The sequence below is a fragment of the Salmo salar genome, chromosome 14, assembly GCF_965601325.2.
Source record: "Salmo salar chromosome 14, fSalSal1, whole genome shotgun sequence".
Lineage (NCBI taxonomy): Eukaryota > Metazoa > Chordata > Actinopteri > Salmoniformes > Salmonidae > Salmo > Salmo salar.
In genome coordinates, this window is record NC_138304.1 from 55,106,428 (window position 1) to 55,118,666 (window position 12,239).

General features: G+C 46.3%; 1 protein-coding gene across 3 annotated transcripts in view; it reads right to left on the reverse strand.

The window, feature by feature from the left end:
- st6galnac3 (ST6 (alpha-N-acetyl-neuraminyl-2,3-beta-galactosyl-1,3)-N-acetylgalactosaminide alpha-2,6-sialyltransferase 3) overlaps positions 1–12,239 on the reverse strand; it is a 404,784-nt gene that overhangs the window by 146,175 nt on the left and 246,370 nt on the right. For 2 of the 3 annotated variants that reach the window (XM_014140658.3, XM_082961048.1), the window contains exons 3-5: positions 11,614–11,814; positions 10,262–10,470; positions 3,377–4,453 (exon numbers count right to left, since the gene is read on the reverse strand). In XM_014140658.3, coding sequence (XP_013996133.3) covers positions 3,451–4,453; positions 10,262–10,470; positions 11,614–11,814 — 1,413 coding nt within the window. In that variant the 3' untranslated portion in view covers positions 3,377–3,450. Of the gene's footprint in view, positions 1–3,376; positions 4,454–10,261; positions 10,471–11,613; positions 11,815–12,239 lie in introns of those variants that run through there. The other variant, XM_082961049.1, reaches the window with a different exon arrangement.

The window sequence follows — 12,239 nt, forward strand, 5'->3', positions numbered from 1 at the left end:
TCGTTGTGATGTGTGTTTTGTCCTATATTATTATTTTTAATCCCCGTACCCGCAGGAGGCCTTTCGCCTTCTGGTAGGCTGTCATTGTATATAAGAATTTGTTCTTAACTGACTTGCCTAGTTAAATAAAAAATAAAACACACCTTTCATCTAAACTCAGCAAAAAAAGAAACGTCCCTTTTTCAGGACCCTGTCTTTCAAAGATAATTCGTAAAAATCCAAATTACTTCACAGATCTTCATTGTAAAGGGTTTAAACACTGTTTCCCATGCTTGTTCAATGAACCATAAACAATTAATGAACATGCACCTGTGGAACGGTCGTTAAGACACTAACAGCTTACAGACAGTAGGCAATTAAGGTCACAGTTATGAAAACTTAGGACACTAAAGAGGCCTTTCTACTGACTCTGAAAAACACCAAATGAAAGATGCCCAGGATCCCTGCTCATCTGCGTGAACGTGCCTTAGGCATGCTGCAAGGAGGCATGAGGACTGCAGATGTGGCCAGGGCAATAAATTGCAATGTCTGTACTGCGAGACGCCTAAGACAGCCCTACAGGGAGACAGGACAGACAGCTGATCGTCCTCGCAGTGGCAGACCACGTATAACAACACCTGCACAGGATCAGTACATCCGAACATCACACCTGCGGGACAGGTACAGGATGGCAACAACAACTGCCCGAGTTACACCAGGAACGCACAATCCCTCCATCAGTGCTCAGACTGTCCGCAATAGGCTGAGAGAGGCTGGACTGAGGGATTGTAGGCCTGTTGTAAGGCAGGTCCTCACCCGACATCACCGGCAACAACGTCGCCTATGGGCACAAACCCACCGTCGCTGGACCAGACAGGATTGGCAAAAGTGCTCTTCACTGACGAGTCGTGGTTCTGTCTCCCTGCCAATATCAGATATGTCTATGTGCCTGTATTTAGTATTCATGCTAGTGAGGGCCGAGAATCCACTCTCACATAGGTACGTGGTTACAAAGGGCATCAGTGTCTTAACAGCGTGATTTGCCAAGGCAGGATACTCTGAGCGCAGCCCTATCCAGAAATCTGTCAGTGGCTTCTGATTAATTCAATTTTCACAGAACCTCTTGTAGCAATTTCGATGAGGCTCTTGTTCAGATATCGGTAAGTGGACTGGTGGCAGGGCATGAAAGGGATAACGAATCCAGTTGTTTGTGTCGTCCGTTCCAGGAAAGTACCTGCATTATTGATCACCCAACTCACTCCGGTGCTTCGCTATATCACATTTGACATTGTCTGTAAGCTTGAGTTCATTTGCACACAAAAAAATCATACAATGATGAAAAGACCTGTGTGTTGTCCCTTAATGCAAACTTCTTAATCATAGCCTCAATTTTGTCCCGCACATTGAATATAGTTGCAGAGAGTCCCTGTAATCCTAGATTCAGATCATTCAGGTGAGAAAAAACATCACCCAGATAGGCCAGTCGTGTGAGAAACTAATCATCATGCAAGCGGTCAGACAAGTGAAAATTATGGTCAGTAAAGAAAACTTTTAGCTCGTCTCTCAATTAAAAAAAACGTGTCAATACTTTGCCCCTTGATAACCAGCGCACTTCTGTATGTTGTAAAATCATTACATGGTCGCTGCCCATATCATTGCATAATGCAGAAAATACACGAGAGTTCAGGTCCTTGCTTAAACAAAGTTAACCATTTTCACTGTAGTGTTCAAAACGTCTTTCAAGCTGTCAGGCATTCCCTTGGCAGCAAGAGCCTCTCGGTGGATGCTGCAGTGAACCCAAGTGGTGTCGGGAGCAACTGCTTGCACACTCGTTACCACCCCAATATGTCTCCCTGTCATGGCTTTTGCATTGTCCCAGCCATATCTGTGGCAGCAGGAAGAATTAAGTCCTCCACAATAGTATGGGGCTTGCCTGTCCTAGCCACTCGGTAGCTCACCATATAAGACTCTTCTAGCCCCTTCTTATTAATTGTATCTGTTGCGTTTATAAATGTCTTACTACTCGAAAGTCGTCTTAATTCTCGCTCAAAAAACTCCTGTGGCTTATTTTTCAAGTTGGCATGTTTTGTTTCTAAATGTCTGTGCGAGAGTGAAGGTTTAATCGAGTTGTGAAATAGTACTTTTGCACATATAACACACTGTGGCTGAGGAAAGGCACTATTCCCAATATAAGTGAACCCCAAATCAATGTAGTTCTCATCATATTTGCGCCTCTTCGATGGTCCAACGTCCCTGTCTGTTGTTCGGTGCTTTCCCGGGTAAAGGGGGCAGTAACTCTTCAGATTCACAACTGTTGCTGTCCGTGCTAGCTGGGCTAACAACAAATGTAGAATTACTGATTATAGCATTAGATGTGCTCGTGGAAGCAGAACAACTTGTGTCGTAGACAGATGCAGGTGTAGTACTGCCAGTAGAGCTGGTATGTGTCTCTATGGACACAGGCCTTACTTTGTTTAACCATTTCTCCATTTTCGAGCAAACGGAATGAGCAGCAGCTACGTTTGGCTATATACGGACCGTTAGTGGAATTCCCATCGAGAGAGTAATGGTTAATGTGATTGGATATTAATTATTTGACTAGGCTACCTGTATTTGACATTGTGTTGTTACTTCACTGAACACTAGATGGTTTAATTTATTTTTGGCCGTGAAACGAGGCTAATCAGGCGAGAAAAAAACCTCACCCAAATGTATAGCCCCGTCGGAAAATATAAATGGACTGTTTGAAAATGTGAATTTTTAAACTATATATATATATATATATATATATATAGGTTTCACTCGTTTCACTGCCAAAATAACATTAAACCCTCTATATATAGATATACAGTTGAAGTTTACATACACTTAGGTTGGAGTCATTAAAACTCGTTTTTCAACCACTCCACACATTTCTTGTTTATAAACTATAGTTTTGGCAAGTCGGTTAGGACATCTACTTTGTGCATGACACAAGTAATTTTTCCAACAATTGTTTACAGACAGATTATTTCACTTATAATTGTAACGGCTGTCTTTAGAGAGAGTGGACCAAAATGCAGCGGAGTTAGTGTTCATCATAATTTAATTCAGAAAGAACACTATACAACTACAAAACAAGAAAAAACCGACAGCCAAACAGTACTGACAGCTAACACACTGAACAGAAACAATTACCCACAAACCCCAACGGAAAAACATGCACTTATGTGTGACTCCCAATCAACAGCAACGAACTTCAGCTGTGCCTGAATTGGGAGCCACACACGGCCCAAAACAAAGAAATACAAACACATAGAAACAGAACATAGAACGCCCACCCAATGTAACACCCTGGCCTAACCAAAATAAAGAACAAAAAACCCCTCTCTATGGCCAGGACGTTACAGTACCCCCCCCCCCCCCCCCCTCTAAGGTGCGGACTCCGGCCACAAAACCTGACACTGAAGGGGAGGGTCTGGATGGGCCCTCTTACGGCGGCAGCTCAGGTGCGGGACGTAGCCTCTGCCCCACCCTTGGCGTCGCCCTCTTAGGTGGCGCACCTGGCCGCGCCGAAGGTCTGGTGGGCGACCCTGGCTTCGCCCGGCTGGCGGGCGACCCTTGTTGCGCCCGGCTGGCGGACGACCCTTGTTGCGCCCGGCTGGCGGGCGACCCTTGCTGCGCCCGGCTGGCGGGCGGCGATGGCTGCGCCCGGCTGGCGGACGACCCTGGCTGCGCCCGGCTGGCGGGTGTCCTTTGCTGCGCCTGGGTGGCGGGCGGTGATGGCTGCGCCCGGCTGGCAGGCGGCGATGGCTGATCCGGGCAGACGGGCCACTCTGGCTGATCCGGGCAGACGGGCCACTCTGGCTGATCCGGGCAGACGGGCCACTCTGGCTGATCCGGGCAGACGGGCCACTCTGGCAGCTCCGGGCAGACGGGCCACTCTGGCAGCTCCGGGCAGACGGGCCACTCTGGCAGCTCCGGGCAGACGGGCCACTCTGGCAGCTCCGGGCAGACGGGCCACTCTGGCAGCTCCGGGCAGACGGGCCACTCTGGCTGCGCTGAACAAGTGGGCCACTCTGGCAGCTCCGGACAGTTGGGCCACTCCGGCAGCTCCGGACAGGTGGGCCACTCTGGCAGCTCCGGCATGGCGGGCCACTCTGGCAGATCCGGCACGGCGGGCCACTCTGGCAGATCCGGCTCAGGATTCACCAGGCTGGGGAGACATGAAGGAGGCCTGGCTCTGTGCGCAGGCCCTGGACTCACCAGGCTGGGGAGACCCGCTGGAGGCCTGGTTTGAGGAGGCGGCACAGGAGAGACCAGGGTGGAGGGATCCACCGGAGGCACAGGCTTGACCAGGATGAGGAGACCCACTGGAGGACTGGTCCGTGGAGGAGGCACGGGCTTGACCAGGATAGGGAGACCCACTGGAGGACTGGTCCGTGGAGGAGGCACGGGCTTGACCAGGATAGGAAGACATGCAGGAGGCCTGGTTCTGGGCGTAGGCATTTGACCCAAGTTAAACAATTTAAGGGCAATGCTACCAAATACAAATTGAGTGTATGTAAACTTCTGACCCACTGGGAATGTGATGAAAGAAATAAAAGCTGAAATAAATCATTCTCTCTACTATTATTCTGACATGTCACCTTCTTAAAAGAAAGTGGTGATCCTAACTGACCTAAGACAGGGGATTTTTACTAGGATTAAATGTCAGGAATTGTGAAAAACTGAGTTTAAATATATTTGGCGAAGGTGTATGTAAACTTCTGACTTCAACTGTATATATATATATATACAGTTGAAGTATATTTAATGTGAATCACATTTTTATTTGGCGTTCCCCTGACGGCATTGCACGTACCCCTGGGGTACGCCAAATATATAAATAAAAATACCTGCTGTAGAAGCATGAGTGTGGTCAAACAGTGTGGTCAACACAGTGTGGTCAAAGACTTAGTAACTTAGCTGTAGTCACGATATGGTTACCTATAACTACAAACATAGTTATGTTTTAGCGTTTTTACATATTTATTAAACTTATTTCCGGATATCTGCGGAACTACCCACAATGCACTATTTCTCAACGTCATATGGAGAACCGGTGCTACCTAGCTAGTTCCAGCTGGCTAATGTTAGCTATAAGCCATACTAGCATGCAAATACATTCCAAACCAAGTGTTGGCACTGGTGAGCTACTATGTACATCCACGAAGAAGAAACCATATAACTTAATGCGGAAAAACTGCATCTCCTCTTCTCCTGTACGTTTGGTAGTGGTAGTCGAACACCGAGTTCAGTAATAACCACAAGGATGGGGTTACGAGACTCATTTGTGGCTCAAAAACGAGAAGCTAGCTTGGAAGTGGTACCGGTTTTGTCCGTTTGAAGTGAGCGGATTGGAGTAAGGGATACGTGCACACATCTACTGTATGCTATCATTTCACCCCCGGAGGACTTGGATGTGTTGGTATAATCAGTGTAATACAGGATTCAGAAGGAGACTGAAACCAGGTGCTGTGCCAACCTACCGGTACATCGCGAGTGTCAGCAGTGAGTGAGATAAACTGGATAAATTCAGGATTTACCTCACTATATTCGATATTGGATTAGCTGACTCTCCCTCGGCCGGTGAAACGGCCTCTCACTTCTGAAGGCCTCTCCTTTTGCTCTTCTTTGGCAGCTAACTCAGCCGTCAATCGGTAAGTCTCCGCTCTCTCTACTTTATATCTCCTAGATTTTTTTGTGTTGTTGTTTTCTGTGGGTTCCTGCCTGTGCTAGCCTAGTTGTTCTCTGGCTTACTACTCAGCTATGTCAACCGTGTCAACCTGCTAGCTATCTGGCTAGGATAGCTAGCAGGCTAAAATAACTAACTTTGGCTTGCTGGCTGGCTGGCTGGCTGGCTGCCTGCCTGCCTTGCTGGCTATGATAACTGCATATACCGGTAACATTGTTTGATGACTGGTTAGATAACGTTATTTTCAAAAACGTTGATTTACTTTAATGTAGTTGTAAGATATGTGTTGATAGCAACTGGCTATGCCGCAGTTCTAATGGAAAGTTAATTAATGATGTTACATAAGATTGCTTTGTAAATAAATTAAAGAGAAAGCAGCACTCTTCTTACAGACAGAGAGGTCCATCCTACATTTTATACAGACTACAATGATGAATCCTAATATTGTCTCCTGTGATAAAAAAACGTATTGCGGAATGGTAGACTGTGTCCAAGGGTTTTACAACAGAGGTTACCAAATGCATGTAAACAATATTACCGAAATCCAATACAGGGAGAAGTGTTGTTTGAACAATCTTTCTACTATTTTTAATACTAAGGCATTATTTATTTCAATATAAAAAAACAATCTTAGCTTCTTAGTCAGATTTTCTATATGCGTTAAGGACAACTTGTCATCAATCCAGACACCCAGGTACTTATATTGAGAAACAAGCTCAATATGGACTCCATTTAAATATGTAGATCCTCAGGGTCAACATTTCGTGACCTAGAGAACAGCATAAGCTTGGTTTTGCTTGGTATTTAACACTAATTTAAGATCTGTAAGTGATTTCTGAATTGAATCAAAGTCATGTTGAAGTTCATGAATGGCCTGCTGCACCGAGGCGGCACAGAAATACAAAACTGTGTCATCTACATAGAGATTAATGTTACAAGTATTAACAGCCAAATCAAATCAAATCAAATGTTATTTGCCACTTACACATGGTTAGCAGATGTTATTGCGAGTGTAGCGAAATGCTTGTGCTTCTAGTTTCAACAGTGTAGCAATATCTAACATGTAATCTAACAGTTCCACAACAACTACCTTATACACACAAATCTAAAAGGATGGAGTAAGAATATGTACATTTTACATTTACGTCATTTAGCAGACGCTCTTATCCAGAGCGACTTACAGTAGTGAATGCATAGATTTCATTTCATGCATTTTTTTTGTACTGACCCCCTGTGGGAATCGAACCCACAACCCTGGCGTTGCACACACCATGCTCTACCAACTGAGCCACAGGTAAGGTTTTCCGGTCTAAGAATGTAAGAAATAATACATTAAAAAAACAAAATACTGCAAAGTTTCCTAAGGACTAGTAGTGAAATGGCCCTCTCTGTCAGTGTTTCCTATGTCATTAATATACAAAGTGAACAATAACGGACCCAAAATCGAACGATGAGGAACACCTTTTTAATTCTCAAGAAATTCAGATTTAACCAGACCATAAACAGGCTGTAGTCATGTCTAGTGTTTATCACTGCAGTCATGTTTAGTGTTTAACAGCCTTGATCAACTGTTCTGTTCTAGTCTATTATGTTTCTATTCTATTACATTATTGTCTTTTTTGTCCTGTTTATATTTCAATTATACAGTCTGTAATTATTTGCCTAAACACCGGTCTCACCAGACCAGAGAATCTCGCCTCATATGGTTCGAGACAATTTTTTTCTGTCTTTTAATACCAATATGCATGTCAATATGCTAGCATTTCTCCTTTGCCAAGATAATCCATCCACCTGACAGGTGTGGCATATCAAGACGCTGATTAAACAGCATGATCATTACACAGGTATTGTGGCCTGTAGAATGTTGTCCCACTCCTCTTCAATAGCTGTGTAAAGTTTCTGGATATTGGCAGGAACTGGAACGCGCTGTTGTAAACGTCGATCCAGAGCATCCCAAACATGCTCAATGGGTGACATGTCTGGTGAGTATGCAGGCCATGAAAGAACTGGGACATTTTCAGCTTCCAGGATTTGTCTACAGATCTTTGCTACATGGGGCCGTGCATTATTATGCTGAAACATGAGGTGATGGTGGCGGATTAATGGCACGACGATGGGCCTCAGGAGCTCGTCACGGTATCTCTGTGCGTTCAAATTGCGATCAATAAAATGCAATTGTGTTCGTTGTCCATATAAGGTTCCATTTCAGATGCATCGTTAGTAATTTATTCAGATTAATGTTGAAATGTGTATTTTAGGAGATTGGGTTTGTTTGTGTTTATATTTCTGACTCAGATCTGAGAATAGTTAATTGAATCCTGGGATATTTCTTATCTTGGATTAACAATTATCACCAATGTAGTTATCATGATAAAATGTGTCTCATCCGGCAGTCTTTAACATATTAACTCTGTTTGCAGCACAGAAATACATCAATCAGCAAAACAGCTGTTTCATCACACATCTCTCTCTATCTCTCTCTCTACCTCTCTATCTCTCTCCACCTCTCTCTCTCTCTCTCCACCTCTCTCTCTCTCTCTCTCCACCTCTCTCTCTCTCCCCACCTCTCTCTCCTCAACTCTCTCTCTCCACCTCTCTCTCTCCACCTCTCTCTCTCCACCTCTCTCTCTCTCCCCACCTCTCTCTCTCTACCTCTCTCTCTCCACCTCTCTCTCTCCACCTCTTTCCCCACCTATCTCTCTCTATCTCTCTCTCTCCACCTCTCTCCAACTCTCTCTCCATCTCTTTCTATCTCTCTCTCTCCACCTCTCTATCTCTCCCTCTCTCCACCTCTCTCTATCTCTCTCTCTCCCTCCACCTCTCTCTCTCCAACTCTCTCTCCACCTCTCTCTCTCCACCTCTCTCTCTCCACCTCTCTCTATCTCTCTCCACTTCTCTCTCTCCACCTCTCTCTATCTCTCTCCATCTCTCTATCTCACTCCACCTCTCTCTCTCCACCTCTCTCTCCCCACCTGTCTCTCCCCACCTGTCTCTCCCCACCTCTCTCTATGTCTCTCTCTCCACCTCTCTCTCTCTCTCTCTCTCTCTCCCCACCTCTCTCTCTACCTCTCTCTCTCCACCTCTCTCTCTCCACCTCTTTCCCCACCTATCTCTCTCTATGTCTCTCTCTCCACCTCTCTCCAACTCTCTCTATCTCTCTCTCCACCTCTCTCTATCTCTCCCTCTCTCCACCTCTATCTCTCTCTCTCCCTCCACCTCTCTCTCTCCAACTCTCTCTCCACCTCTCTCTCTCCACCTCTCTCTCTCCACCTCTCTCTATCTCTCTCCACTTCTCTCTCTCCACCTCTCTCTATCTCTCTCCACCTCTCTATCTCACTCCACCTCTCTCTCTCCACCTCTCTCTCCCCACCTGTCTCTCCCCACCTCTCTCTATGTCTCTCTCTCCACCTCTCTCTATCTCTCTCTCTCCACCTCTCTCTACCTCTCTCTATCTCTCTCTCTCACCACCTTTCTCTCTCTCTCTCTATCTCTCTCCACCCCTCTTTCTCCACCACTCTCTATCTCTCTCTCTCCACCTCTCTCTATCTCTCTCTATCTCTCTCTCTCCACCTCTCAATTCGATTTCAATTCAATTTAAGAGCTTTATTGGCATGGGAAACATGTTAACACTGCCAAAGCAAGTGAAGTAGATCATAAAGAAAAGTGAAATTAACAATAAAAATTAATTAAACATTACACTCACAGAAGTTCTCTCTCTCTCTCTCTCTCTACCTCTCTCTCTCACTCTCCCTCCCTCCCTCCACTCTCTCTCTCCCTCCACCTCTCTCTCTTCCTCCATCTCTCTCTCCAACTCTCTTTCCACCTCTCTTTCTCTCTCTCTTTCCACCTCTCTCTCTCTACCTCTCTGCCTCTCTCTCCATCTCTCTACCTCTCTTTCCAGCACTCTCTCTCTCCCCATCTCTCCACATCTCTCTCCATCTCCCTCCATCTCTCTCCACATCTCTCTCCATCTCCCTCCATCTCCCTCCATCTCCCTCCATCTCACTCCATCTCCCTCCATCTCTCTCCACATCTCTCCACATCTCTCTCCACCTCTCCACCTCTCCACCTCTCTCCCTATCTCCCGCCTTCTCGCTCCCCATCTCCCTCCCCATCTCTCCACATCTCTCTCTATCTCTTTCCCCATCTCTCCACATCTCTCTCTATCTCTCTCCCCATCTCTCCACCTCTCCACATCTCTCTCCATCTCTTTCCCCATCTCTCCCCATCTCTCCACATCTCTCTACATCTCTCTCCACATCTCTCCACATCTCTCTCCATATCTCTCTCCATCTCTCTCCACATCTCTCTACATCTCTCTCCACATCGCCAGCCTTCTCTCTCCATCTCTCTCTCCCCCATCTCTCTCTCCCCCATCTCTCTCTCCCCCATCTCTCTCTGGCTTTAATGCCACCGTATACCTTATTACACCCCATAGGGCTCTAGTCAAAAGTAGTACACTATATCCTTATTCCTTATGACACCCCATAGGGCCCTGGTCAAAAGTAGTGCACTATATAGGGAATAGGGTGCCATTTGGGAGGTACACTATGTCACCAGTCTCACCTGTCCTTCCCGGTCTCCTTCTTGAACACCATGTCGCAGTAGTTCATGCGTTCCTCTGTGGTGAGGTATATCCTAGCCTGGGGGTACTTCTCTACAGCCTGTCTCAGCATGTTGTACACAATGCCCTTCCCATCCTTCCTCATGTTCCTCAGAGGACCCCACACCACATATACCGTGTCGTTGGCCTGGCCAAAGAAGTACTGAGGCCTCTGATAAGAAGAAGGAGGAGGAGGAGGAAGAGGAGAAGAAGAAGAAGGAGGAGGAGAAGGAGGAGGAGAAGAAGGAGGAGAGGGAGGAGGAGAAGGAGAAAAAGGAGGAGGAGAAGGAGAAGAAGGAGGAGGAGGAGAAGGAGGAGGAGAAGGAGAAGAAGGAGGAGGAGGAGAAGGAGGAGGAGGAGAAGAAGGAGGAGGAGAAGGAGAAGAAGGAGGAGGAGAAAGAGGAGGAGGAGAAGAAGGAGTAGGAGAAGGAGGAGGAGAAGGAGGAGGAGGAGAAGAAGGAGTAGAAGGAGAAGGAGAAGGAGGAGGAGAATAAGGAGGAGAAGGAGGAGAAGGAGGAGGAGAAGGAGGAGGAGAATAAGGAGGAGGAGGAGGAGGAGGAGAAGGAGAAGGAGAAGAAGAAGAAGGAAGAGGGAAAGAAGAAGGAGTAGAAGGAGAAGAAAGAGAAGGAGGAGAAGAAGAAGGAGAAGAAGAAATGGGTTAGCGTTTTCATGGACCCAAAGATATTTACATTTTAGTAATTTAGCAGACACGCTTATCCAGAGCGACTTACAGGTAGATATCAAAGTTCTCCGCAGAATCAGTGCCAGGAAGATGAAATACACACTACAATAGCAACACACTGAATCATGAACACTCTGAGGAAGCCGTCAGCTTGGTGTCCAAACGTCAGTCACCTCTACTCATCCTGAGAAATTATTATTTCACCTTTATTTAACCAGGTAGGCCAGTTGAGAACAAGTTCTCATTTACAACTGCGACCTGGCCAAGATAAAGCAAAGCAGTTCGACAACATACAACAACACAGAGTTACACATGGAGTAAAACAAACATACAGTCAATAATACAGTAGAAAAATCTATATATAGTGTGTGAAGTAAATGAAGTAATGAGGTAAGGCTGAGCTAAAGGACTAAAGTGAGCTAAAATAAATATATGTTGTGCCTAGATTTCTTTTGCCTTTTTCCTGCCTCGAATTAGTCCTTTTGGGAGTTTTTTCTCCATAAGCCCCTTCTCATTAATACAGTTTCTTATGTGTGTTGGGCATCTTGAAGAGGCAAAACACTCTGCTAATAAAATACATCAAATCAGTAAGAGGATAAAAGGTGAAATAAATAAAGGTGAAATAAAACCCACCTGTAGCAGCAGGGGTACAGACGTGTGAGAGACGACCCTGAGGGTGGTGCGGTGCCCCACGTCGTGTTCGAACCCACGCGTCGGGGCGTTGTTCATACGCCAGATACAGGAAGAGCGGTCGATCTCTGGCCCCGCCGCCTGGCCCAACATCTGACCGGAACTGGACACCACGGAGCAGACCTCACAGTGTAGCTTCAGCGGCTGGAGGGACGAGGAAAGGACTACACTGTTATTACAGTATTAGATATGTTATTACGGCGGCCCAGGTACATCACTGGGGCCAAGCTTCCTGCCATCCAGGACCTCTATACCAGGCGGTGTCAGAGGAAGGCCCCTAGTCATAGACTGTTCTCTCTGCTACCGCACGGCAAGCAGTACCGACATATTGACTCTGTACCGGTACACCCTGTATATAGCCTCCACATTGACTCTGTACCGGTACCCCCTGTATATAGCCTCCACATTGACTCTGTACCGGTACCCCCTGTATATGGCCTCCACATTGACTCTGTACCGTACCCCCCTGTATATAGTCCCCACATTGACTCTGTACCGGTACCCCCTGTATATAGTCCCCACATTGACTCTGTACCAGTACCCCCTGTATATAGCCTCCACATTGACTC